Source organism: Dendrobates tinctorius, unplaced genomic scaffold (assembly GCF_039654945.1).
Source record: "Dendrobates tinctorius isolate UK_male_01 unplaced genomic scaffold, ASM3965494v1 ptg000395l, whole genome shotgun sequence".
Lineage (NCBI taxonomy): Eukaryota > Metazoa > Chordata > Amphibia > Anura > Dendrobatidae > Dendrobates > Dendrobates tinctorius.
Genome location: NW_027362061.1, coordinates 1634771 through 1662403, shown reverse-complemented (window position 1 = coordinate 1662403; position 27633 = coordinate 1634771). Strand labels below are relative to the sequence as shown.

At 45.5% G+C, this 27633-nt stretch overlaps 1 protein-coding gene across 1 annotated transcript in view; it reads left to right on the top strand.

Annotated features, from left to right (window-relative positions):
- The first annotated feature begins 1814 nt into the window (after positions 1 to 1814).
- The window catches only part of LOC141076224 (uncharacterized), a 112158-nt gene continuing 86339 nt past the window's right edge, over positions 1815 to 27633 (top strand). The window contains exon 1 of the mRNA XM_073563581.1: positions 1815 to 1844. Coding sequence (XP_073419682.1) covers positions 1815 to 1844 — 30 coding nt within the window. The remainder of the gene's footprint in view (positions 1845 to 27633) is intronic.

The window sequence follows — 27633 nt, the reverse complement described above, 5'->3', positions numbered from 1 at the left end:
GAGATAGATAGAGTAAGATAGATAGATATAGAGATAGATAGATAGACATAATAGATAGATATAGAAAGATATAGAGATAGATAGATATAGAGATAGATGTAGAGATAGAAAGATAGATATAAAGATAGAGCGATAGAGATAGATATAGATAGAGATAGATATAGATAATAGATAGAGATAGAAAGATAGATATAAGAGAGATAGAGAGAGATATATATTGAGAAATAGAGATAGATAGATAGAGAGAGACAGATAGAGAGAGCGAGAGATATAAAAAAAAAAACAAAACAATACTCACCTCTCCTCCTCGCTCCCACGCTGATCCCGGCTTCAGTGTCAGGAGCTGCCCCCTCTGCCAGACACACAGCGGGTGCGCGATGTAGTGACGTCATCGCGCACTGGCTGTGAGCCAGGAGCAGAGAGGACTGAGGGCGGCGCCGGCCCTGATTTACAGATGCAGAGCGGCTTACTGGGCTGGGGGCGGGGCCTCTGGGGGTGGAGACCTGAAATGATATTCACTGCTTCGCAGTGAATATTCATTTCTCTTTAGCAGCGGGGACAGGGGCTCCTGCCTCCTGACACCCGCTGCTGCTCCGCTGGCAGGGGCCCCCATAGCAGCTGCATGCGGGGGAGCGGGGGCCCTAGGCAACTGCTGGCCCTGTATGCCTGCAGGTGCCAGGGCCCACCAGATGCCAGGGCCCACCGGAGAATCCTCCGGTTCCCCGGTGGGCCAGTCCGACGCTGTGTACAGCACACGGATGGCACATGTACAGCACACGGACGGCACATGTACAGCACACGGACGGCTCATGTACAGCACACGGACGGCTCATGTACAGCACACGGACGGCACATGTACAGCACACGGACGGCTCATGTACAGCACACGGATGGCACATATACAGCACACGGACGGCACATGTACAGCACACGGACGGCTCATGTACAGCACACGGACGGCACATGTACAGCACACGGACGGCTCATGTACAGCACACGGACGGCTCATGTACAGCACACGGACGGCACATGTACAGCACACGGACGGCTCATGTACAGCACACGGACGGCACATGTACAACACACGGACGACACATGTACAGCACACGGACGGCACATGTACAGCACACGGACGGCTCATGTACAGCACACGGACAGCACATGTACAGCACACGGATGGCACATGTACAGCACACGGACGGCTCATGTACAGCACACGGACGGCACATGTACAGCACACGGACGGCTCATGTACAGCACACGGACGGCACATGTACAGCACACGGACAACACATGTACAGCACACGAACTGCACATGTACAGCACACGGATGGCACAGGTACAGCACAGGTACAGCACATGGACAGCACATGTACAACACGCGGACAGCACATGTACAGCACACAGACGGCACATGTATGGCAGACAGATGGCACAAGGACGGCACATGTACAACACGCGGACATCACATCTACAGCACATGGATGGCACACGTACAGCACACGGACGGCACATGTATGGCACACGGATGGCACATGTACAGCACACGGACGGCACATGTACAGCACACGGACGGCACATGTACAGCACACGGATGGCACATGTACAGCACACGGACGGCACATGTACAGCACACGGACGGCACATGTACAGCACACGGACGGCACATGGACGGCACATGTACAGCACACGGACGGCACATGTACGGCACACGGACAGCACATGTAGAGCACACGGACAGCACATGTACAGCACACGGACGGCACATTTACACAGACTCATAGACTTGTATTGGCCCTTTGTCATCTGTGCCGATGGGGAAACATGGACATGAGAGCAGCACCGTAGGTCAAATAGGGGACGTGGCATCTGTGAAAAACATGACAGGTCGTGTGAAGGGCCGTACAGTCACATAATAGAAAACATTAGCAGAATTGCCGTCTTTTTCTACATCCTACCTCACAAACAGCAGAATAAAAAGAGATTAATAACAAGTCCTACATCTCCCCCAAACTACTCTGCTAAATCCCCTCTGGCTCCGTGGCCGATGGTTCGGGGGCCCTGATGGTTATTATTCATTTTGCAGCTATAATATAAGGTGAAGCCACAAGACCCCCGCAGCCTAGTGCTGAGACTGATGGAGACCCCCGGAGCCACAAGACCACTGCAGCCCAGTGCTGAGACTGGCAGAGACCCCCGGAGCCACAAGACCACTGCAGCCCAGTGCTAAGACTGACGGAGACCCCCTGGAGCCACAAGACCCCTGCAGCCCAGTGCTAAGACTGATGGAGACCCCTGGAGCCACAAGACCACTGCAGCCCAGTGCTGAGACTGGCAGAGACCCCCGGAGCCACATGACCCCTGCAGCCCAGTGCTGAGACTGGCGGAGACCCCTGGAGCCACATGACCACTGCAGCCCAGTGCTAAGACTAACGGAGACCCCCGAAGCCACAAGACCCCAGCAGCCTAGTGCTAAAACTGACAGAGACCCCAGTAGCCACAAGACCTCTGCAGCCCAGTGCTGAGACTTATGGAGATCCCTGGTGCCACAAGACCCCTGCAGCCCAGTGCTAAAACTGACAGAGACCCCAGGAGCCACAAGACCTCTGCAGCCCAGTGCTGAGACTGACGGAGATCCCCGGTGCCACAAGACCCCTGCAGCCCAGTGCTAAAACTGACAGAGACCCCAGGAGCCACAAGACCACTTCAGCCCAGTACTGAGACTGATGGAGATCCACGGTGCCACAAGACCCCTGCAGCCCAGTGCTAAAACTGACAGAGACCCCAGGAGCCACAAGACCACTTCAGCCCAGTACTGAGACTGATGGAGATCCACGGTGCCACAAGACCCCTGCAGCCCAGTGCTGAGACTGGCAGAGACCCCCGGAGCCACAAGACCCCTGCAGCCCAGTGCTAAGACTGACGGAGATCCCCGGTGCCACAAGACCACTGCAGCCCAGTGCTGAGACTGACAGAGACCACCGGAGCATCGGTGCTGGAGCCGCGGGGAATTTATCAGTTCATGCTAATTATTTTTACATTCTCAGAAATCCCCTGTAGTGTCTGTTCACACCCACCATTGTTGCTGTGGATTTATGTACAGTGTTGGCAAGAAATATTCTGCTTTTTTGCAGCCTTTTCACTTGCATTTTTGTGCCCCATTCAGCTGCAGAAACGCTGAAAGACAACACCAACAGATTTATAAAAAAAAGTGTCTTCTGGCTGATGTCCGTGTCTGCCTGGTGTCCGTGTCTGCCCGGTGTCCATGTCAGGTCGGTGTCCATGTCTGGCCAGTGTCCATGTCTGATCGGTGTCCATGTCTGGTCGGTGTCCATGTCTGCCTGGTGTCTGTGTCTGGCCGATGTCCATGTCTGCCTGGTGACCGTGTCTGGCCGGTGTACGTGTCTGGCTGCTGTCCCTGTCTGTCTGCTGTCTGTGCCTGGCCAGTGTCTGGCCAGTGTCCGTGTCTGGCCGGTGTCTGTATCTGGCCGGTGTCCGTGTCTGGCCGGTGTCCGTGTCTGGCTGCTGTCTATATCTGACAGGTGTCCGTGTCTGCCCGCTGTCCGTGTCTGCCTGGTGTCCGTGTCTGGCCGGCGTCTGTGTCTGACCGGTGTCCTTGTCTGCCCAGTGTCCATGTCTGCTTGGTGTCCGTGTCTGGCCTGTGTCTGGCTGGTGTCCGTGTCTGGCTGCTGTCCCTGTCTGGCCAGTGTCCGTGTCTGCCTGGTGTCCGTGTCTGGCTGGCGTCCGTGTCTGACCGGTGTCCTTGTCTGCCTGGTGCCCATGCCTGGCTGGTGTCCATGTCTGGCCGGTGTCCATGTCTGACCGGTGTCCGTGTCTGGCCAGTGTCTGTGTCTGGCTGGTGTCTGTGTCTGGCTGCTGCACCTGTCTGGCCAGTGTCCATGTCTGTCTGCTGTCTGTGCCTGGCCAGTGTCTGTGTCTGTTCGGTGTCCGTGTCTGGCTGCTGTCCGTGTCTGGCTGGAAACCGTGTCTGGCTGGTGTCTGTGTCTGCCCGGTGTCTGTATCTGACCAGTGTCCATGTCTGCCCACTGTCCATCTCTGCCCGCTGTCCGTGTCTGACCGGTGTCCGTATCTGGCCGGTGTCCGTGTCTGGCCGGTGTCCGTGTCTGGCCGGTGTTCGTGTCTGGCCGGTGTTCTTGTCTGGCCGGTATCCGTGTCTGCCCGGTGTCCGTGTCTGCCCGGTGTCCGTGTCTGCCCGGCGTCCGTGTCTGCCCGGCGTCCGTGTCTGCCCGGCGTCCGTGTCTGCCCGGTGTCCGTGTCTGGCTGGTGTCCGTGTCTGGCCGGTGTCCATGTCTGGCCGGTGTCCGTGTCTGGCTGCTGCACTGGGACAGTGCGGAATAGTATAGTAGACAGCACTATTCCACACAATAGGATATTAAGCCCTGTTCACACTGTGCTTCTGCAGTGCGTCCGGGGGCTCTGCCTGAATCCCCCTAAAATAGGATTCATGTAAATCCCCACCGGGGCCACAGACGGCACTGACACCAGCAGAGGTCAAATGAATTTGTTTTTTTGCTGAAATTGACTGATTTATTCCCTTAGGCCAGGTGCACACGATCAGGAATTGGCAGCGCTTTGGACGCAGCACATGTCCGCTGCCGGCTACTGAACACAGGTGACTCCACATGTGATCACTGAACCGTGTGGATTCACCGCGTCCAATACATTGTAGGGTGAGATCTATCGCATCTCCGCAAATAAACAGACATGCTGCGATCTGGAAAGACGCCGCCGCATGTCCGTCTCTAAAGATAGGGAATGTAGATTGTGAGCCTCATTGGGGACAATGCCACTAATGTCTGTAAATTGCTGTGGAATTAATAGCGCTATATAAATGAGTAAATATAAAAATATAAATTGCGGGGGTTCTGGCCTTTCACAAAATGTTGGCAGAGCCCCCGCAGCACCATACACCCACAGCGGCGCGCCACACATTCAAATGACTCTCATCCCAGCCTGTGGCCTGCAGCAATGCTCCCCTCTTGTCTCCTCCAGCAGTGTCCCTGAGTGTTATAATAATTTTAATAAAGTTCTTTCTTTTATGTGCATGTATATATATATACGTATGTGTGTATGAGTATGTGTATATATATATAATATACACATGATTGCGTTCTTATGCTTTGATTGAAACTCCTTTCAGCTAGGGGGCGTGGCCTGGATCTCACACAGGGAAGACGTGCCTTGCAGCAGCTCCCGCTTCCAGCCATACAATTAGCCTATTTTGACCCGGACAAAAGTGAAAAAATCATTCTCAGAGCGTCCCGGGCTTGGAGAAGAAGGTGAGGGGCGGTGGAGAGAAGAGGAAGGCTGCTGCTCTCCGCCGGGACACCGGAGCGCAGAGCGGCCTCGTGGAGAGTGCTGTGGCACCAGTGAGAGGCGGGCGCCATCTTTACATCCCCCTGCAGCGCGGATAAGGATAAGGCCTGGAAGCCGGATCACAGGAGGCCCTCAACAGAGGCGTGAGACCGCGTGAGACCGTGGAATAAGGAGCGATCTCGCCTGTCAGAGCAGAAGGCGGTGAGAGGCGGCCATGGCGTTGGGAGCTCCCGGTGAGCTGTCTGTGGGGCCTGCAGGGGATACTGCTACTGGCGGTGGAGGGGAGCGTTAGCTCTGTGTCTGAGGGGCCGGGTTGTTGACAGTCCCCTGTCTCGTGGGGACGTTTACCGGGGACTGGGACTGAGACGCTCTTGGATTGGGGGATATCGCTCTCCCCTCATGGGGGTGCTGCTGTCTGCAGATCTTTGAGCCACCGGTGAGGAGGACATTGTATCATTTCTGAGGCGCCGCGGGGGGGAGTTGGCGTTGCCTTGTCCCTACGGACTCCCGCAGATCTCCACGGATGATTTCATATATTGGCTCCTCACCCTCCAAGCTACATGGGGTTATTTACATATAGAAAGATGCACTACTAGACTTTTCTTGATGCACGAGTGGTGAATTTAGAGCACGCTTCAATTAAGCAGAATGGTCAAGACTAATAAAGAGCGTGCAAAACCGTTGGCTGCAGAGGCGTATCGAGGCAAACAGGGTGAAATGGATAAATTTTTGAAAAATAAATCTGCATCGACTAGGCCTAATGCTAAAAGGCCCCCTACAGAGGTTGTGGAAGAGGAACATGTCGAGGACTCAGACTCCAGTGACGATGCTTCAGGCAGCGATGTTACTCAATCGGACTCTGGGAGACTTTCTAGATCGGTTTTTAAAAAATTATTAACACAAGCTATAAAACTATTAGTTAATAAGTGTGGGAATTTCCCACGCAGCAATGGCATAAAGTGAGACTAGGGACTTTTTTTTTTTTAAGTGGCGGAGGAATACAGTGCGGAAGGATACCTACCTTCCGTCATTGGATTCCTGCAGCCTGTAGAGAACGGCAGCATCAGCTGATGCTGCAGTTCTCTACCCAAGATCGTCGTGGGACACACTCGTGGACTGCTTCGGATCGTGGGTGAGTATTTTTGTGGTTTGTTATGTTAATATTTATTCCGTAAAAGACAATGGCTTCGGGGAACAATGTGACAAGTATTGGTAAGTATGTTACTCTATGTTATATGTACTGTATGTCTATGTATGTATTGTATGAATGTATTGTATGTAGTATGTATGTAGTATATATGTGGTATGTATGTAGCATGTAGTATGTATGTAGTATGTATGTAGCATGCATGTAGCATGCAGTATGTATGTAGCATGCATGTAGTATATATGTAGTATGTATGTAGTATGTATGTGGTATGTATGTAGCATGTAGTATGTATGTAGTATATATGTAGTATGTGTGTAGCATGTAGTATGTATGTAGCATGCATGTAGTATATATGTAGTATGTATGTAGCATGTAGTATGTATGTAGTATGTATGTAGTATGTATGTAGTATGTATGTGGTATGTATGTAGCATGTAGTATGTATGTAGCATGCATGTAGTATATACAGTGGGGCAAAAAAGTATTTAGTCAGTCAGCAATAGTGCAAGTTCCACCACTTAAAAAGATGAGAGGCGTCTGTAATTTACATCATAGGTAGACCTCAACTATGGGAGACAAACTGAGAAAAAAAAATCCAGAAAATCACATTGTCTGTTTTTTTTTTCATTTTATTTGCATATTATGGTGGAAAATAAGTATTTGGTCAGAAACCAAATTTCATCTCAATACTTTGTGATATATCCTTTGTTGGCAATGACAGAGGTCAAACGTTTTCTGTAAGTCTTCACAAGGTTGCCACACACTGTTGTTGGTATGTTGGCCCATTCCTCCATGCAGATCTCCTCTAGAGCAGTGATGTTTTTGGCTTTTCGCTTGGCAACACGGACTTTCAACTCCCTCCAAAGGTTTTCTATAGGGTTGAGATCTGGAGACTGGCTAGGCCACTCCAGGACCTTGAAATGCTTCTTACAAAGCCACTCCTTCGTTGCCCTGGCGGTGTGCTTTGGATCATTGTCATGTTGAAAGACCCAGCCACGTTTCATCTTCAATGCCCTTGCTGATGGAAGGAGGTTTGCACTCAAAATCTCACGATACATGGCCCCATTCATTCTTTCATGTACCCAGATCAGTCGTCCTGGCCCCTTTGCAGAGAAACAGCCCCAAAGCATGATGTTTCCACCACCATGCTTTACAGTAGGTATGGTGTTTGATGGATGCAACTCAGTATTCTTTTTCCTCCAAACACGACAAGTTGTGTTTCTACCAAACAGTTCCAGTTTGGTTTCATCAGACCATAGGACATTCTCCCAAAACTCCTCTGGATCATCCAAATGCTCTCTAGCAAACTTCAGACGGGCCCGGACATGTACAGGCTTAAGCAGTGGGACACGTCTGGCACTGCAGGATCTGAGTCCATGGTGGCGTAGTGTGTTACTTATGGTAGGCCTTGTTACATTGGTCCCAGCTCTCTGCAGTTCATTCACTAGGTCCCCCCGCGTGGTTCTGGGATTTTTGCTCACCGTTCTTGTGATCATTCTGACCCCACGGGGTGGGATTTTGCGTGGAGCACCAGATCGAGGGAGATTATCAGTGGTCTTGTATGTCTTCCATTTTCTAATTATTGCTCCCACAGTTGATTTCTTCACTCCAAGCTGGTTGGCTATTGCAGATTCAGTCTTCCCAGCCTGGTGCAGGGCTACAATTTTGTTTCTGGTGTCCTTTGACAGCTCTTTGGTCTTCACCATAGTGGAGTTTGGAGTCAGACTGTTTGAGGGTGTGCACAGGTGTCTTTTTATACTGATAACAAGTTTAAACAGGTGCCATTACTACAGGTAATGAGTGGAGGAAAGAGGAGACTCTTAAAGAAGAAGTTACAGGTCTGTGAGAGCCAGAAATCTTGATTGCTTGTTTCTGACCAAATACTTATTTTCCACCATAATATGCAAATAAAATGAAAAAAAAACAGACAATGTGATTTTCTGGATTTTTTTTTCTCAGTTTGTCTCCCATAGTTGAGGTCTACCTATGATGTAAATTACAGACGCCTCTCATCTTTTTAAGTGGTGGAACTTGCACTATTGCTGACTGACTAAATACTTTTTTGCCCCACTGTATGTGTTATGTATGTAGCATGCATGTAGTATGTATGTAGTATATATGTGGTATGTATGTAGTATGTATGTAGTATGTATGTAGCATGCAGTATGTATGTAGCATGCATGTAGTATATATGTAGTATGTATGTAGCATGTAGTATGTATGTAGCATGCATGTAGTATATATGTAGTATGTATGTAGCATGTAGTATGTATGTAGCATGCATGTAGTATGTATGTAGTATGTATGTAGTATTTTTTTTTTTTTTTTTTTTTTAACATTTAACACATTAGCCGGATGATGGGACTACTACTGTCCCATCATTGGCTAATGTGTCAATCACTGTCATGGTAGCAGGCATCGCCCGAGGGGACTTATAGTCCCATCGGAGGATGCTTGCACAGACCCCCGGACATCAGCACAGCCCCCCGGCAGGCCGGCACAGCCCCCCGGCAGGCCGGTACAGACCCCCACAGGGTGCACAGACCACCGGCAGGCCGGCACAGCCCCCCGGCAGGCCGGTACAGACCCCCACAGGGTGCACAGACCACCGGCAGGCCGGCACAGCCCCCCGGCAGGCCGGTACAGACCCCGGGCAGTCCACACAGCCCCCCGGCAGGCCGGCAGAGACCCCCGGAAGGCCCGAAATGACGGCGCATCATGATGCGCACACACCGCGCATCATGATGACGTCAGGCTGTCAATCAACTTTGAACTTTCGATTCCGATGCCGACTTCCGATATTGAAAAAATATCGGAAGTCGGTATCGGAATTCCGATACAGCAAGTATCGGCCGATACCCGATACTTGCGGTATCGGAATGCTCAACACTATTAACAACTCTTTTCTGGCCTTGGAGGACCAGGAAAATCGGAGCCGCAGGAAGAATATACGGATAAAAGGCTTGCCTGAAAGTGTTTCTACAGAAATATTAGAAAAATCTACGAAGGAGATCTTTGCCCTCTTAATCCCACAAGAAAAATGTGACCGAGTTGTAATAGAAAGGGTGCATAGATCACTTAGACCAAAGCCGAAGCCAACGGAACCCCCGAGGGATGTGATTTGCGGCTTATTGAGCTATTTGGATACCAATGCTATTTTGTCTGCCTCAAGAGACATTAAAAATCTTTCTTATGAGGGATCTGCTATTCATCTTTATCAGGACGTTGCGCCGTCGACCCTTGCAAAAAGAAGAGTCCTAAGGCCCCTCCTGGAGGTGTTACGCTCACGTAAAATTTTATATAAATGGCTGTTTCCGTTTGGTATATCTATACATGGAGACGGCAGGCAAATAATGGTTCGGACCCCTGAAGATTTAGCCAAAATATGGGACACTTTTGACATTGCCCCTATTGATATTCCTTCCTGGCTACCTCTGGACATGGATCATCGCACGCCTCCCCCTGTCTATGCTTATGCTGGAGGGCAGGGTGACTGGGCCTCAGGAAAGAAACGCTCGACTCCTAAAAGAGGGAAATCTGGAATGGGGAAGGAGATACCCCCCTGAGCTTTCTTGTGTTTCTTTCGATTGCATTTTACCACTCCTGGAGCCGGACCCCTCGGTCCACTCGGACATGTTCTAAATCACCTTAGCTTGCTAAGATTGACACTTGCTTATGTGTTGTTGATATCATTCAATTGCCGTATAAGTTACCATGTGCCACTCGTGTGTCGGAAATGTTATTACCTGCTCTGTTATGGGAGGTATGTTTGACCCCCTACCTCTGCTACAGACAGGTAGTTGGTTCTTGTTATATTTTTGCTGTTTTATCTTAGTAATTTTTAGGTTTTTTCTTTCTTTTTTCATTTCTTTGTACTTTTTTAATTTCGGTGGTTTGATGACAGAGGAACCTTTATTATTACTTCCCCTACCAAGCTATGGGTGATAAGGTGAACTTTGCCACTATGACAGTGGCCTCGTACAATGTAAAGGGCTTACGTTCCCCGAGTAAGAGAAGCCAAGTAATGAATCTTTTGAATTCAAAGAAGTCTAGTATAGCTTTCTTGCAGGAGACACATTTTAAAAAAGGGAGAGTCCCAGATATGTCTAGATCTCGCTACCCGACCTGGTACCACAGTGCGGGCGGTTCGGCGTCCAGTGGAGTGAGCATTGCTATAAAAAAAAATGTTCTTTTTGTTTTGAGTGATTGTCTATCAGATTCAGAAGGCAGGTACATTATAATTAAGGGTTTTTTGGCTAACACTAAGATTACCCTGTGTAATCTATATGCCCCGAATAGGAATCAGATAGGTTGGCTGTGCAAAACAATGAACACTCTAGAACTCTTTACTGAGGGTCTGTTGTTGGTGGGAGGGGATTTTAATGTATCTTTGAACCCAGCCTTAGATACTTCGACGGGCAGGTCGGCTCTTTCTCAAAGGGCACTGAGAAAATTACACCTTTCATTACAAAAATTGCATTTGATAGACCCTTGGAGAACACTTTTTCCTTCGGGCAGAGATTATACTTTTTATTCCCATCCAAATAATAGCTATCACAGAATTGACTACCTATTGATACAAACAGCTAATCTCCCATTAGTTAAAAATGAAAATATAGATATCATCTCTCTCTCAGACCACACTCCCATTTTTCTTGACATAGAGATAAAAACTCTACCAAGGCCGGCTGGGTCATGGTCACTTAATGAGACATTGCTGGACTCTGATTCCCACATTGCAAAACTGACAAGCACTCTTGACTTCTTTTTTCAAACTAATTTACACTCAGGCCCACCCTTGGCTATGGTATGGGAGTCACATAAAGCAGTAATGAGAGGGGAATTTATAGCCTTAGGCTCCTATTTGAAAAAAGAAAGAACAAAAAGGGTTGTGTCTATCCTACATCAAATTAGTTCCTTCGAGAGATTACATAAGAGATCTCAAGTAAACAAGATATTATCTGAACTGACAGATCTGAGAACTTCACTAAAAAATCTTTTAAACATTCAATCAGCGAAAACCTATATGAGAAGTAAAAAGAAGTTCTATCTTCATGGTAATAAAAGTAGTAAGCTCATGACATCCCTACTTAAGAAACAAAAAGAAAAGACGTTTATTAGACAACTCAGAGCTTTAGATGGCTCCTCAATTTTAGAGACCGCAGATATTGCCAGGGAGTTTAGAACCTTTTATGAAAATTTATACAATTTAAATATACTGGATAGCATGCAAGAGCCAGCCACAGCTTTAGCAAAAATCAAAGAATTCCTGACCCCACTAAATCTCCCTAAAATAACTCTTGAGGGCCAGTCCTTGCTGACTGCCCCAGTTACCCCCAAAGAAATTCTAGACACTCTTTCTACTATTCCGAATGGAAAGGCACCGGGCCCAGATGGTCTCCCCATTATCTATTACAAAAAGTTTATAAAACCACTGTTACCTCACCTGGTGTCTTTGTTTAATTCCTATCTAGAAGGCCAGCTCCCCCCTAAACAATCCTTAGAGGCATACATCACAGTCCTCCCGAAAGAGGGTAAAGACCCCAATTTGTGCGCTAGCTACAGACCAATATCACTGCTTAATGCAGACATTAAAATGTGGGCTAAAATATTAGCGGGCAGAATAAGCAATTTATTACCTAAACTAATTCACGCAGATCAAGCAGGCTTTGTGAGAGGCAGGGAAGGGAAGGATAATTCTACTAAAGTCATTCAGTCTATAATGTTTGCTAAGACTCGAGATGTTCCCTTGATGCTCCTGTCGACGGATGCCGAGAAGGCTTTCGACAGAGTGAGCTGGAGGTTCATGGAACAAGTAATGATCAGGTTTGGCTTTCCCCCTCGATACATAACAGCAGTTCTATCGCTTTATTCTCAACCGACGGCCAGGGTCAGGATCAACGGCACCCTGTCAAATAGTTTTGGGATTAATAACGGGACTAGACAAGGTTGTCCCTTGTCGCCATCTTTGTTCATCTTAGTTATAGAAACTTTGATACAAAGCATCAGACAAGACCAACGCATAGAGGGGTTGTCGGTGGGCCGGAGGTCATTTAAAACTTTAGCTTTCGCAGATGACCTGCTCTACCTTATTTCCAACCCATCTCAAGCATTCCCAATTATCCTTCAAGCCTTTCATCAATTTGGTCTCCTCTCTAATTTTAAAATTAATTTAACAAAATCAGAAGTGTTAAGCGTTGTTCTTCCCCACTCTCAGATCTCCACTATTCGCACACAGATTCCATTCTCTTGGGCTACTAATTCTATTAGATATTTGGGAATAACAATAACTAGAGATCCCGCCAACTTATTTCAAAATAACTACACTCCTTTAATTCAAAAGATCAAAAGCCTGATGCAAAAATATAACCTACCCACTTTATCCTGCATGGGTCGCATTAATGTGTTTAAGGCATATATAATGCCTATTATAATGTATACCATGAACATGGTTCCGATTCGGATTCCCTTGACCTTTTTTAAAACGTTAAAATCCCTTATTGGAAAATTTATTTGGAAATCAAAAAAGGCTAGGTTGCCATATAAGTTTCTTTCCTACCCTATCTCTTCTGGAGGATTGGGGGTCCCGGACCCTCTTTTATACTATAAGGCTATTCATCTCAGTAGATGGTTAAAGGTGGTGTCCTGTGCTGGGAGTGAGGAGGGGGATAGTATTGACTTGGCTCTATTGGGCCTGAAGGGTTTACCGTATCTCTGGACTAAAGCTAAACCGCCAATCTCTCTTAGGTTGGATGAGGTAACCACAACTACATTGCGTGTTAAAAGATTAGTGATGGGAGAGCTCCCGGAGGACACCTTCCCCTCGACATTGACACCGGTCGGCTCAATACCCTATCTGTTGGAGTTAGATTTTCAGGACCCATATAATTTATGGTCCAACCTCCCTAGAGAAACGTTGAATGGTTTTTATGGTAATAGAATCCTGCAGGGGGGGTTTTGGCCACCGGGTGCGTTGACTCAACCAACAAATTTTCTCCAAAAACAACACATCAGACGTACACTTTTACAATTTCGACGGAGATTCCCGTCTAAATCTAATTTGTCCTGGTTAGATATTATGATTAAACTTCCACCTCCACGGCTAAAAATTTTATCTCGCATTTATTCACATCTCATCTCTCCGAATATACATTTTAAGCCCTCGTTTATATATTCTTGGGAAATGGAACTTAATATCAAGTTTACAGAGGACCAAATATCTAAAATGCTGTCAAATGCTCAGGGTTTTTCCAGGTGCGTACTCTTGCAGGAGAATTCTTATAAAATATTAACTAGGTGGCATTTAACTCCAGCTAAATTATTCCAGATGGGTCTCGCGGATAATGACGCTTGTTGGCGATGCCTCAATTCTAGAGGACACCATTCACATATATTCTGGGACTGCCCTAGACTGAGGGCTTTTTGGGATGGAGTTGAACTAGTTCTTAAAAAATTAAGACTAATAAAGGTTAATCTTAGAGCCACGGAGGCTCTTCTTTCTTGTCCGTCGAAGGACTTTTTACCGAAAAAAATGGTCTTCTCCCACTGATGTTGAGCGCGGCGAGACAGTTAATAGTTGCCCATTGGAAAGATGTAGCTCCTCCCACGTTGGGAGAATGGCATGCTAAAATAAATCAAATCTCTCGCTTGGAGGAGCTGTCTAGCTGGGAAATTTTTAATCATAGATCTTATGTGATGACTTGGGCCCCGTGGAATAGATATTTAGAAGGCAATCCTCCTTAAGGGAATTTTAGTGTCTCATAAGTTTACCTGGATCTGACAGCTTCTGCGCTGGGGTTCCTGGCCCCACTGTTCCAATTAGATAGCCCTAATGTAATGTGCTATGTTATTTTCTGAAGTACACCCATTCAATGTTTGTGCTCATGCCGTCAACCACATTATGTTAATGTTAATGTTGTTGATACTGTTTATGATTATGTACCCTTTTTTCCCCTTCCCTTCCTTTTTTCCCTTCTCTCCCCTACCTACCTTTCCCTTATTTTTTCCTCCCTCTTCACCCTAAACCAACTCTCAATTAATACTTCGCCAAATGTATCTGAGAATTGGTGTTGTGTTTAATGGTGATGTTTAAATTTCGAAAATAAAGAATTTACAAAAAAAAAGAAACTCCTTTCAGCTGGTGTAATGAGAAGACATGGGTGTAATGCTTAGTTTGCTATCCTTGTCTTGCGTGCAAATAAAATGTCATACTTCTCTGGTAACATAGATAAGGATTGCTAGCAGCTAAGCATATTTCAATGTATGTACTATTTTGCAAACGTAGTATTTTGAACGCCCTCCTCTTTTCTTATTTAAACTCTTTGAATATGTATAGAGTCAGACAGACTGCTCACATATGGTGTGGCTGTCATTCTGCCTCCATGCCGGCATGATCAATAAAGAAACATCTTACTTATTCAGGTTTGGAAGATTTCTAATTGGAAGACTAAAACTCCACTGACATTACTGAGATCTCACTGTAAAGACCTTATTTTGCGGCCTCCAGTCATTCAGCAGAGTATGTGGGTCTGGCACTGTGGGGGCTCTTGGAATCACAGCCTCGTTTTCAGATAGGGGCGCCCTCCCTACTGGAAACATGGCTGTGTTACAAGGTGAGCTGGACAGAGTATAATCACCCCTTTTATCAATCCCACATCTGCAGGTCATGTGGACCACAAAGATTCTGGGTATGTGGTCAATTCTTCCTCTAATTCTGGGAAAGGATCAGCATTTCTCACTCGTTCCCCTGCCTCGCTGCAGGTGGACACTGGGTTTAGAAATGGTGTTCCACTTTAGTACTTGTGAACATGCCTGCAGTCTGGCATTGTAGAATGAGCCATCGCCCAAATCCTCCCATTGTTACTTTCCTTACACTCTTCAACAAAATCACCAAGGAATTTCCATGATCTACCTTTACATCTGGAGAGGGAAACATGTGGCACAGAACCTCTAAAAAGCAAAAAACAACAATGTAATTAGTTCTGCAAGTTTAAAACTGATGACACAGTTCCCTTCATGATCCCAGTATAGAGTGTCCAAGAACAATCTAGAGCATGGAAATTCTCATATTTTACATCAGGACCCCTAAAATACCTGTAGTACATGGTGCAGTGTAGTTCTTCTGGTGTGTGAACATCTACATTTGTATACCTTTATCTATTGCTTCCTTGATGAAGGACTCAGTAACTAAGGATGGTCCTGCAGTTATTAGATCTAGACTGTAATAATATCTGGATTCTCCATACCCCTGGAGCACCATTGTCTCAGTCATGGATGTTACCTATAGTCCTGCAGCAGTAGGAATTATTCCCAGGCTCAGGGCTTGCATCATATCCCTCCCACACAGTTGATAATATTATTTGTGCAACTGCACTTTTAACTGTGCTGAGGGCCCGGTATCTCCACAGGCGTAGAAAATGGTTCTCTGTGTCTTACCACTTGCTCCTTTTACCACTATGCAGGCAGCAGACAGTTCAATAGTAGGTATCTCTTCTAGTCCAGTCAAAATACGGAAAAAAAAATCCTTTACCCTGAGCAAATTCCAAGAAAGCGTTTTATTGTTTTTTTTGGTAGTATTACATGTAGGGAAAAACATACTAAAAGTTTACCAAGATAGGGTTACCACCAAGGGTCCAAATGTGACATCAAAGAATATGGCCGCCAAAGCTGTAAAATGTTAAATGCGACTCGCCTTTCAGTGTCTATCATATTTCTTTTACAATTACTACTATTATTATATTTATTATTTAACGATTTATTTATCTTCTTTTACAGAGCTGAGAATGATGGAAAGTCAAGAAACTTGCCCCTTATGCAGCCATGAAGTAGAAGATGACGGAGAAAGAGTGGTGATTGGTGCGAAAGGAGCTGAAGGGATCAATAAAGCCAGTATTGAGAGGGGCGTTAGCACTGTGGTAGCTGCTGGAGCAGTGGTGCACAAGAGATGTCGTATGAACTACATAAACAAGAAGCAAATAGACTTGCATAAGAAAGCTACTTCCGTTCATCGTTCACCTGCCAAGAGAGGTACTCAGGTGTCTACTGGATCCTATGATAGCAAGACGCAGTGTTTGTTCTGTGGACATGAAGTGGTGAAGACAAGATCTAGTAGTGATTTCGATGACTATAGCTTTGTTAAAACAGATGGATTTGTAAGGTCCATCTTGTCACATTGCAAACAGCATAATGATGACTGGGCAATCACCATTCAAGGGAGAATGGCGTACTTTGGGAAGGACTTACATGCTGCAGACTGTCTGTATCATCATTCATGTGACATTAACTTTCGGACAAATTACGGAATTCCTATGCGTCATGGTGGTGGATCTACTACAAAGAAACCGCGGAAGGTAGGGAGGCCGATGAACATGGACCAAGAGCAAGCGTTCTTGAGAATGTGTGCATTTCTCGAGGACAATGATGAAGAGCAACTGACTGTCACAGATCTTGCAAAGACAATGACGGAGTATCTTGTAGAAGGAGACAGTGCTGCCTATAGTAATAAATGACTGAGGTATAGGCTGGAGGAGAGGTATGGCGATTCGCTATTCATAGCAGAGTGTGAAGGGTTGCCTAACATTGTAACGTCCCGTGAAAAGACCAGAATAATCCTGAGGGACTATTTACGTAGTCAGGATACGGATGAAGAAGCCCAGAAGAGAGCCATCATAGAGACTGCGGCCAAACTAATCAAGAGCGATATCAAGTCTAAGATCCCATCTTCAACCATTGAATATCCGAAGACTTCTTCACTTGAATGTCAGTCTGCCTTAGATTATCTCCCCCTGAGTTTGCTTTGCTTGCTTGAAACCCTCTTAGTTGGAAAGGACATTCACAGGAAGGTCGCAAGCATTGGACAATCAGTTGTTCAGGCTGTACGTCCCAGGGCTATAGTAGCTCCATTGCAGCTTGGGTTAGCAGTCCAGCTCCATCATCATTTCAGGTCTCGATTTCTTGTAGACAGTCTCTCAGCCAAGGGATATTGTTCATCATATTCGGAAGTTCAGCGATTCGAGGAAAACGCTGCCACTTCTGTTGGCCAGGATGTACTCGGTGGTACCATAGACAGACTGGATACGGCACTGCTGTTCGCTGCGGACAACGTCGATCATAATATCATCACGTTAGATGGGAAGGGGACTTTCCACGGCATGGGGATGGTAGCTACTGACTCCAGGAAGGAAGGTCAGTCGCACTGTTCTCAGACGGAAGACTGCTGACTTGGAGATAGTTGAACAAAGCAGAGTTGATGTAAGGGAATACCGTTTTGCAAAACACACTCGCCGAAACATAAAATTCAAGCCCTTGCCATTTCTTGACACCATTGACCATCGTGTTGATGTATTGTGGGAGATGTCTTTACGCTTCAAACAGCCTGCACCGAGCTGGAATGGAATCATGCACATGCTACATAAAGACTGAGATCATCCGGTGTCGTCTTCGGTAATCTTCCTGCCCATTATTGACATGTATTCCGGAGACAAATCATGCATCTTCTCTACTCTTGAGTATCTGTGTAACCTTGCTAATAAACACCGATCCGCTGCAGTTGTTACATTCAATCAGCTACTCTACTGGAAAGTGTCAGAAATCAAACACGAGGTGCCTGAAGACAGCCCGGTTCGAGATGTTGCCTGATGCTCGGGAGCTTCCACACATTGATGAATCTTATGGGTGCCATAGGAACGTTGATAGATGGAGTGGAATCAAAGAGATCTTGGGAACAATTTACGGTGACAATGCTGTGCAACACATCATGACTGGAAAGGCAGTTCAGCGTGCAGTTTGTGGCCATCTCCTCCTTGATCAGTGTCTTACTCAGCAAGTTGCAGACAAAGTACTTTGCGACCATCCTGGTTTTGCAGACCTGTTGCAAGAACTTGAGCAGTTGTATGCTCGGACACTGACAGGGGAGAGTGACTTGAATTCAGTCATCACTTCTACCTGCCTTAGTGAAATTGTCCACCTCTTGTCCACCAAAAGAAATGGATTATCTGCTCACTCTCGCACCAGTAAACTATGGCTGAATTACTAACAGATGGTTGGAATTGAAAGGGAGCTTATCAAGGCCGATCCTACAGGATCCTGGCTGATGCACTTTCATGCTGTAGCCGAATGTTTGCCCATTCTTGCAGCTGCTGGGCATGGGAACTATGTGAAGGCCGCCTACCTTTACCTCCAGTCTATGACCACTTTGGAAGATGATATGCCATCAGTCTTCCATAGATTTATGAATGGCTTGCATGTTGTAAGGCAGACTGATCAGTACTGGGCAGGCCTGGGTTGCGACCTAGTCATCGAGCAAGCTCTGATGCGCTCCCTAAAAACTGCAGGAGGACTCAGCAGAGGAAGTGGAATGTCCCAACATCAGAGGGCCTTATGGACTCTGTCTGTGTCAGTGTCCTCTTCCTACAGTGATGCAATGCAGGGTTTCAGTCGCCAGAGCTTTGTCACCAGTGAACACCACAAGGAGGCAAGAATGTCAAGGATGAGAAGAGATCGTGAAGACCTGGAGAAAATTGCAGAAAAACTCGAGACCTTTTCAACTTTCTCTGATGAAGTGTCTCTTCGCAACATTATCACCGGTGTCAATGCAAATAAGGATGTGAATGTCCATAACCTGTTCACCATTGGCAGAGAAATAGTGGCAACAATGGAGGGTCAATCACTGTTTTCAGTTAAGTACAAGCGGTCAATGAAGGCCAAGACCCTGGCATCCAGTGAGGCTATTGACGTTGCTAAGGACAAAACAATAGACCCCGCTCTTTTGTTCCAAAGGTTTCTTGTGGTGTCTCAAACTGCTGATCTTTCCCTTGATGAGGTGATGGCCTATGAACTTTCACCATACCCACCATCCCTCTTTGAGGCAAAACGTCTCTTACGCAAACCAAACAAAGCACAACTTATGGCTGCTATAAAAGAACAGAGTTCAGATGACGCAGTACTCAAGGATGTACCAGAAGTGGAACAATATGTTCTTGACGGAGGTTCTCTCCTCCATCGACTGAAGTGGTCAGAAGGAAAGACATATTGTTCATTCGCTGAAGACTCTGCATTTTTCACACTAAAGCACTATGGTAAGGCTATGATAGTATTTGATGGTTACATTGGAGGACCAAACACTAAGGACATTACCCATCAGCGACGGCGCAAAAAACGAACAAGTAACAAAGTGAACATTGCTGAAGGAACGAAATTTGTCGGGAAAAAGGAGGACTTCCTTTCAAATGTGGAGAACAAACAGTCTCTTATCAATCTCATTTCACAGCGCATGAATGACAGAGGTTGCCACGTAATACAATCAGAGGGGGATGCAGATGTGGAGATTGTTAAGGCAGCAGTGTCAATGTCATCCAACAAAAGTACGAGTCTCATTTGCGAAGATACAGATCTTTTGGTGTTGTTACTTCATCACGCGTCAACCATTGATGGCAACAAGCTTTTTTTCTACTCGGATAAAGGAAGTCCTGCAACAGTATACGACATTAAGGAAATTAAGAAGTTCCTGAGAAACCATGTGTGCAGCTGTCTTCTGTTCCTTCATGCATTCATGGGTTGCAATACCACTTCCGCGGTTTTTGGAATCGGAAAAAAACTCGGTCTACACAAGGTTTTGAAGGGAGACTCTGTCTTAAATAGCTGTGCTAAAATCTTTTCCACACCTAACAAAAACAGAGCTGAGATTGAAGACGCTGGGTGTAAAGCGATGGTGGCATTGTTCGGGGGCAAACCTGGAGACAAACTGTCTGCAATGAGGTATTCTACTCTCTGCAAAAAAGTTGGTTCAGCCAAAATCTTTGTTACACCTGAACGACTGCCACCGACCTCCTCTGCAACGAAGTATCATGCCCTTCGGAGTTACCTCCAAGTGATGCTTTGGATGAACAATGGTGAGGCCATGGACACTACTGAATGGGGATGGGAATTGCAGAACAACAGTCTAGTTCCAGTGATGATGGATACTTCACCCGCGCCAGAAACACTTCTGAAAATAATTCACTGCAATTGTTCTCGTGGTTGTAGTACTCTTCGGTGCACTTGCAAAAGACATGGACTTACCTGTTCACGGGTATGCGAACCATGTCAAGAAGGGCATTGTGACAATATGAGTGAGGAAGCAGTGTCTGAGGATGAAAATAGTGACTATTGACCTGACACGCTTATTCAGTGATGAAGTAGGTCTTAAAATGCACTGTGTATTAATTCTATAATTTCTAGAAATGTACATATATGTCATGACGTCATTGATGACATCATGACCTCGCCTGTCCATGTAGTTAGTATAAAACTTTGTATAAAAATTGTTATATGAAAATATATAGTATACAAAATGCAAACTCTTCTGTAACCTAAAGCTACAGCTTTGAAATAGGGAAATATTCGTTATTTTTAGTGCGATGGCTGTCATCGTCTTATGACTTCATAGTTAGGACCTTTGTGGTGATCAATTTTTGGAAAACTTTTAATATGTTGTTCCCCACATATAATAGTAATAAAAAAATCATAAAACGCTTTCTTGGAATTTGTTCCGGGTAAAACCGTATCTTGACTGGACTATTCTGGATGTACTAAGGTTCTAGTGCTCCTGAATCAACAAGAAAACTGACCTCATGGCTTCCCACGAGGACGGTTACTTCTGGAAATACAGTGTTTTATAAATGTATTTCTACTTTAGTCAAATTAAATTTTTCCTCTCATTACACATTTCTTGTACCAAATTTTCACATTTTATCAAAGTAAGTTTTATCATCAAATACAACCCATCTGTCAGGGGACACCCTCAGCTCTTCTAGTGGTCCCTTCTTATCTTAAAGCCACAAACAACCACATTCCAAAACATTTCTCATGTTCACAGCTTATCTCCCCACCTCAGGACTGTTTGCTCTGGGTGGTGCCTTCTCCTAGTTTTTCAAGATTAAAAAGACATTGTCAGGGATCTACAATGTTTACTCTCTATTTGTTATAATATGTAAGAGTTAGGCCTATAAAGTTACCAATAAGGACACATTGCACATCTGATCTGAAGACTGTTCTCTCTGGGTACCTGATGAGAAAGGACCATATCCAGTGTCATTCCAGGGATACCCTCTTCGTACAATCTTAATAACTTTCCAGCCATCACATGAAATGGTCAATAACAATTCTGCCTTACAATGAGGACAAGACATTAAAATATAGCTATGGGACAAAGTCCCATAAGGATGTTACATAAAATTCTTAAACACAAAAGACAAACAAGATGAGGACTATACACAATATAAACGCTGGAGCACAATGGATTTCTACCCACTTATAAGAAGTCTGACAGATATGAGTGAAATTCATATGTCAACAAGAAGATAATTAACCAATAGCAACAATTCAATTACTGCTACTAATATCCAGGATCTAAATAATCCTCACTGATTACACCATGTCCTAGATATTCACCAGCTTGTATCTCTATATCTTGCCTCCTCCACATAATGAAGGCCTGTAAGGGACGAGTGTGACAACACAGTGTAACAATAACAAAGTTCCCCAAGGACTATGGTCACTGATATGACAAAGATACATATGCTCACAAGGACTTCTGACTAGTGTAACAGTACAAACACACAACAATCTTCACAGTTACGGACTGGACATACACACATACGCAGAGACTTATAAGACAAGAGAGTAAAGTTCCCTCGTACTCCTAGACCTGAAGTGCTGAGATACAGTCCAATGACACCGCCTCTTTATATCCAGAGATGTTCCCGTTCTTAATATCAGGTATTCAGAGCACCACCGGCGCGGACTCTCCTCAGTGATCGTTATAAGATCTTAATCTGACTTTGTGTCCACTTTTTAAATGAGGAGGGTTCAGTCACTCTGTGTTATTAAAAGAAAAACATAAAACAAAACACCATAGAATATTCTCTATGGGAATAAACCATAGTAAACCACTATAATAACCTATGATTTGTCTCCAAAGAGATGTCAAAGAGCAATAACAAAGGATTTTGGGGATATGTCAAAAGTAAAAGAAAAGTCAAAGATGCTATAGGATTTTTACAGGATGAAAATGATGAAATGGTAAGACAGGATGTTGAGAAGGCTGAACTTTTAAATTCCTATTTTGCATCTGTTTTCTCTCAGAAAGGAAATGTAACATCAACTGTTATTCACTGTCCTATTAAGGGAATAGAAGAATCCAGGATATCTATAAACAGAAAGATAGTGAGGAAACACTTAGCTAGCCTAAATGAATTCAAGTCTCCAGGTCCAGATGAATTACACCCCAGAGTACTGAAGGAGATAGCAGAAGAAATTTTTGAACCCCTCTCTATAATCTTTGAAAATTCTTGGAGAACAGGAGAAGTGCCAGAAGACTGGAGAAGAGCAAATGTTGTTCCTATCTTCAAAAAGGGGAAGAAGGTGGACCCAGGTAACTATAGGCCGGTGAGTCTGACTTCTATACCAGGAAAGATCTTTGAACAAATTATTAAACAACATGTATGTCAATACCTGGATAAGAATGAAGTGATTAAACAGAGTCAGCATGGGTTTGTAACTAATAAGTCATGTCAGACTAACTTAATTTCCTTCTATGACGGTATCACTGATTGGGTGGATCAAGGAAATGCTGTAGATATAGTATATCTTGACTTCAGCAAAGCATTTGACAAAGTCTCTCATACAATCCTTATTGAAAAAATGATTAAGTATGGAATGGACAAGGCAACAGTTAGGTGGATTCATAACTGGCTCAGTGATCGGACCCAAAGAGTGGTCGTAAATGGCTGCACATCCAGTTGGAAGAATGTCTCAAGTGGGGTACCACAGGGCTCTGTCCTGGGCCCTGTATTGTTCAACATCTTTATCAACGATTTAGATGAAGGAATTGAGGGTAAACTGATTAAATTTGCTGATGACACAAAGCTAGGAGGGATAGCTAATACTAGAGAAGAGAGAGAGAGGATTCAAAAAGATTTAAATAAACTGGAGAAGTGGGCAGCAACTAACAGAATGGTTTTTAACAGGGAGAAATGCAAAGTACTACATCTGGGCAATAAAAATGGAAAAAACATATATAGAATGGGAGGAATAGGGCTAAGTGACAGCACATGTGAAAAAGACTTGGGTATACTAATAGATCACAGACTGAATATGAGTCAACAGTGTGATGCAGCAGCAAAAAAGGCAAATGCAATTCTAGGATGTATTAACAGAAGCATACAGTCTAGATCACGTGAAGTCATTATTTCCCTCTACTCCTCTTTGGTCAGACCTCATCTGGAATATTGTGTCCAGTTTTGGGCACCACATTTTAAAAAAGACATCAACAAACTGGAGCAAGTTCAGAAAAGAGCGACCAGAATGGTGACCGGTCTGCAAACCCTGTCTTATGAGGAAAGGTTGCAGGATTTGGGAATGTTTAGTTTGCAAAAGAGAAGACTGAGAGGAGACTTAATAGCTGTCTACAAATATCTAAAGGGCTGTCACATTGTAGAAGGATCAACTTTATTCTCATTTGCACAAGGAAAGACTAGAAGCAATGGGATGAAACTGAATGGGAGGAGACACAGATTAGATATTAGAAAAAACTTTTTGACAGTTAGAGTGATCAATGAGTGGAACAGGCTGCCACGAGAAGTGGCGAGTTCTCCTTCAATGGAAGTCTTCAAACAGAGGCTGGACAGACATCTGACTGGGATGATTTAGCGAATCCTGCTTTGAGCAGGGGGTTGGACCAGATGGCCCAGGAGGTCCCTTCCAACTCTACGATTCTATGATTCCAGTTCACAGGTGACTGTCAACCACGCCTACTGGAATCCCTTATACACTCAGGATTTTATATTCCAATCCTCATACATTCACTCAAGAGATCATTGAAGGAGTCTCATGTGTAACATAAAACATATATTTATGGCATTTTAGTTCTATGTAGTTTTAAAAGACAGACAAAACAGCACACTTACCAGAAAACAACATTCAACAAAGTACAGAAGACTTTACAGAATACCGGCAAAAATTCATCTTATACTGGGTTCTATTTTAGGTTAATCCAGCGGATTCCTTAATCCGACGAGAATCTCCCTCGATTCTCCCATCTAAACCATTTTAGCGTGCACACGGAGTTGCCTTCTCACACTGGCTTTGTACCCATTCTACAGAATTTTTTACAAGAACAAACCCCATTCCTATGGAGCTTCGCAACTTACGGGAGTTATTATAACTCCAATTGCATGTAAACAGCTTCCAACTTACAGGAGCCTCTCACAAACCCCAATTGGAAAAGTCCACAATCACAGTCCCCATTCAATTCCCAGAATAACATTCATACTGGATTAACAAGGTTACTGAATATAATGAAAATTATTAAATATTCTTACCTGTATTCAGATACAGACAATTCCCAGAGATCCTTAGACTATACGAAATCCGTCACTTTCCCTCAGTCCGGGATAACTGATAATGCCCCTGGTGACACCTACTGTCAAGGCGGAGGACTTACTTAAGGAGTTCCAGACTCCCCCGTGCACGGTTTACAGTACTCACCGGTGAGGGAAAGGTGTTGGATTCCTGGCCAATGCACCAAAATGTCAGTGGAGTTTCAGTCTTCCAATTAGAAATCGTCCAGACGTGAATAAGTAAGATGATTTGTTCTTTATTGATCATGCCGGCATGGAGAGAGAATGACAGTCGCACCAGATGTGAGCAGTCACATGTCTGCCTCAATACAGATTCTTAGAGTTTAAGTAGAAGAACAGAAAGGGCGTTCAAAATACAAGGTTTGCAAAATAGTACATATGTTGGAATATGCTTAACTGTCAGCAATCCTTATCTACATTACCAGAGAAGAAAAGTGATGATTCTTTATTTGTACGTTAGATTAGGAACGCCAACTAAGCATTACACCCATGTCTTCACAATACGTCAGCTGAAAAGAGCTTCTAATTCAAGAGATTTAAATGTCATACATGCAATCATATATGTATATATATATGTATATATATAGACACGCATACACGTATACACACATATACATGCACATAAAAGAAAGGACTTTATTACAATTATTATAAAAGTCTCCGCCAGTCTTAGCACTGTGCTGCAGTGGTCTTGTGGCTCCGGACTTCTCCGCCAGTCTTAGCACTGTGCTGCAGTGGTCTTGTGGCTCCAGGGGTCTCTGCCAGTCACAGCACTGGGCTGCAGTGGTCTTGTGGCTCCGGGGGGACTCTGTCAGTCTTAGCACTGGGCTGCAGTGGTCTTGTGATTCTGGGGGTCTCTGCCAGTCTTAGCACTGGGCTGCAGAGGTCTTGTAGATCAAAGGGTCTCTGTTAGTCTCAGCACTAGGCTGCAGGGGTCTTGTGGCTCCGGGGTTCTCCATCAGTCTCATCACTGGGCTGCAGTGGTCTTGTGGCTCTGGGGTCTCCACCAGCCTCAGCACTGGGCTGCAGTGGTCTTGTGGCTCTGGGGTCTCTGCCAGACTTAGTACAGGGCTGCAGGGGTCTTGTGGCTCTGGGGGTCTCTGCCAGAATCACCACTGGGCTGCAGGGGTCCTGTGGCTCCTGGGGTCTCTGCCAGTCTCAGCACTGGGCTGCAGTGGTCTCGTTGCTCCGGAATTCTCTGGCCATCTCAGCACTGGGCTGCAGGGGTCTTGTGGCTCCGGGGGTTTCAGTCAGTCTCAGCACTGGGTTGCAGTGGTCTTGTGGCTCCAGGGGTCTCCGTCAGTCTCAGCACTGGGCTGCAGGGGTCTTGTGGTTCACCTTATATTATAGCTGCAAAGTGACTAATAACCATCAGGGACCCCAAACCATCGGCCATGGAGCCAGAGGGGATTTAGCAGAGTAGTTTGGGGGACATGTAGAACCTTTTTAATCGCTTTTTATTCTGCTGTTTGTGAGGTAGGATGTAGAAAAAGATGGCAATTCTGCTAATGTTTTCTATTATGTGACTGTACGGCCCCTTCACACAACCTATCATGTTTTTCACAGATGCTACGTGTCCCCTATTTGACCTACGGTGCTGCTCTCATGTCCGTGTTTTCCCAGCAGCACAGATGACAAAGGGCCAATACAAGTCTATGGGTCCATGTAAACATGCCGTCCGTGTGCTCTACATGTGCTGTCCGTGTGCTGTAGATGTGCTGTCCATGTGCCATCCACGTGATGTACATGTACCATCCATATGCCATACATGTTCCGTCCGTGTGCTGTACATGTGCCGTCCGTGTGCTGTACATGTGCCGTCCGTGTGCTGTACATGTGCCGTCCGTGTGCTGTACATGTGCCGTCCGTGTGCTGTCTGTGTGCCATCCATGTGCCATCCATGTGCCATCCGTGTTTAACATGGAAAGTATATGAGAAGCTTTGTAATTCCATTATCCATACGGATGACCAAGATCAGAGTCTCATTACCCCGAGTAGAGAAGCTCCAGAGACAAAGACCCCGTCTGGTCCTAACACGCTGGTGGCCCGGAGTATCCAGCCACGGGGCCCGGATTCTCTCATTTGTGGCCCCAGCATTTCTTGTAGAATAAATCCCTTTCTCACACAGTCCTGTAGTAATGACTTTGTTCTCAAGTTTTGTAGGAGGGTTCGTCTGACTCCATCTTATGTTATCAGTATAAGTGCGAAAGACGAGAGACCGACGACCGCAGTTTTACCGTGTGTGTCCGGGTTTAGTTTTACAGTGTCAGTGACGCAGGGTCTGTGACCGAAGCTGGGGATATACAGGTGTAAACAGTGTACACAGGGGTCTGTTACCGAAGCTGGGGGTATACAGCGTACACAGAGGTGTCTGCGTCCAAAGCTGGGGGTATACAGGTGTATACAGCATACACAGAGGGGTCTGTGACTGAAACTGGGGGTTTACAGGTGTATACAGTGTACACAGGGGTTTGCAACCAAAGCTAGGGGTATACATGTGTATACAGTGTACACAGGAGTCTGCGACTGAAGCTGGGGATATACGGGTGTGTACAGCCTACACACAGGGGTCTGCGACCGAAGCTGGGGGTATACAGGTGTATACAGTGTACACAGGGGTCTGCGACAGAAGCTGTGGGTATACGTGTGTATACAGTGTACACAGAGGTCTGTGACCGAAGCTGGGGGTATACAGGTGTATACAGCATACACACAGGGGTCTGCAACCAAACCTGGGGGTATATGGTT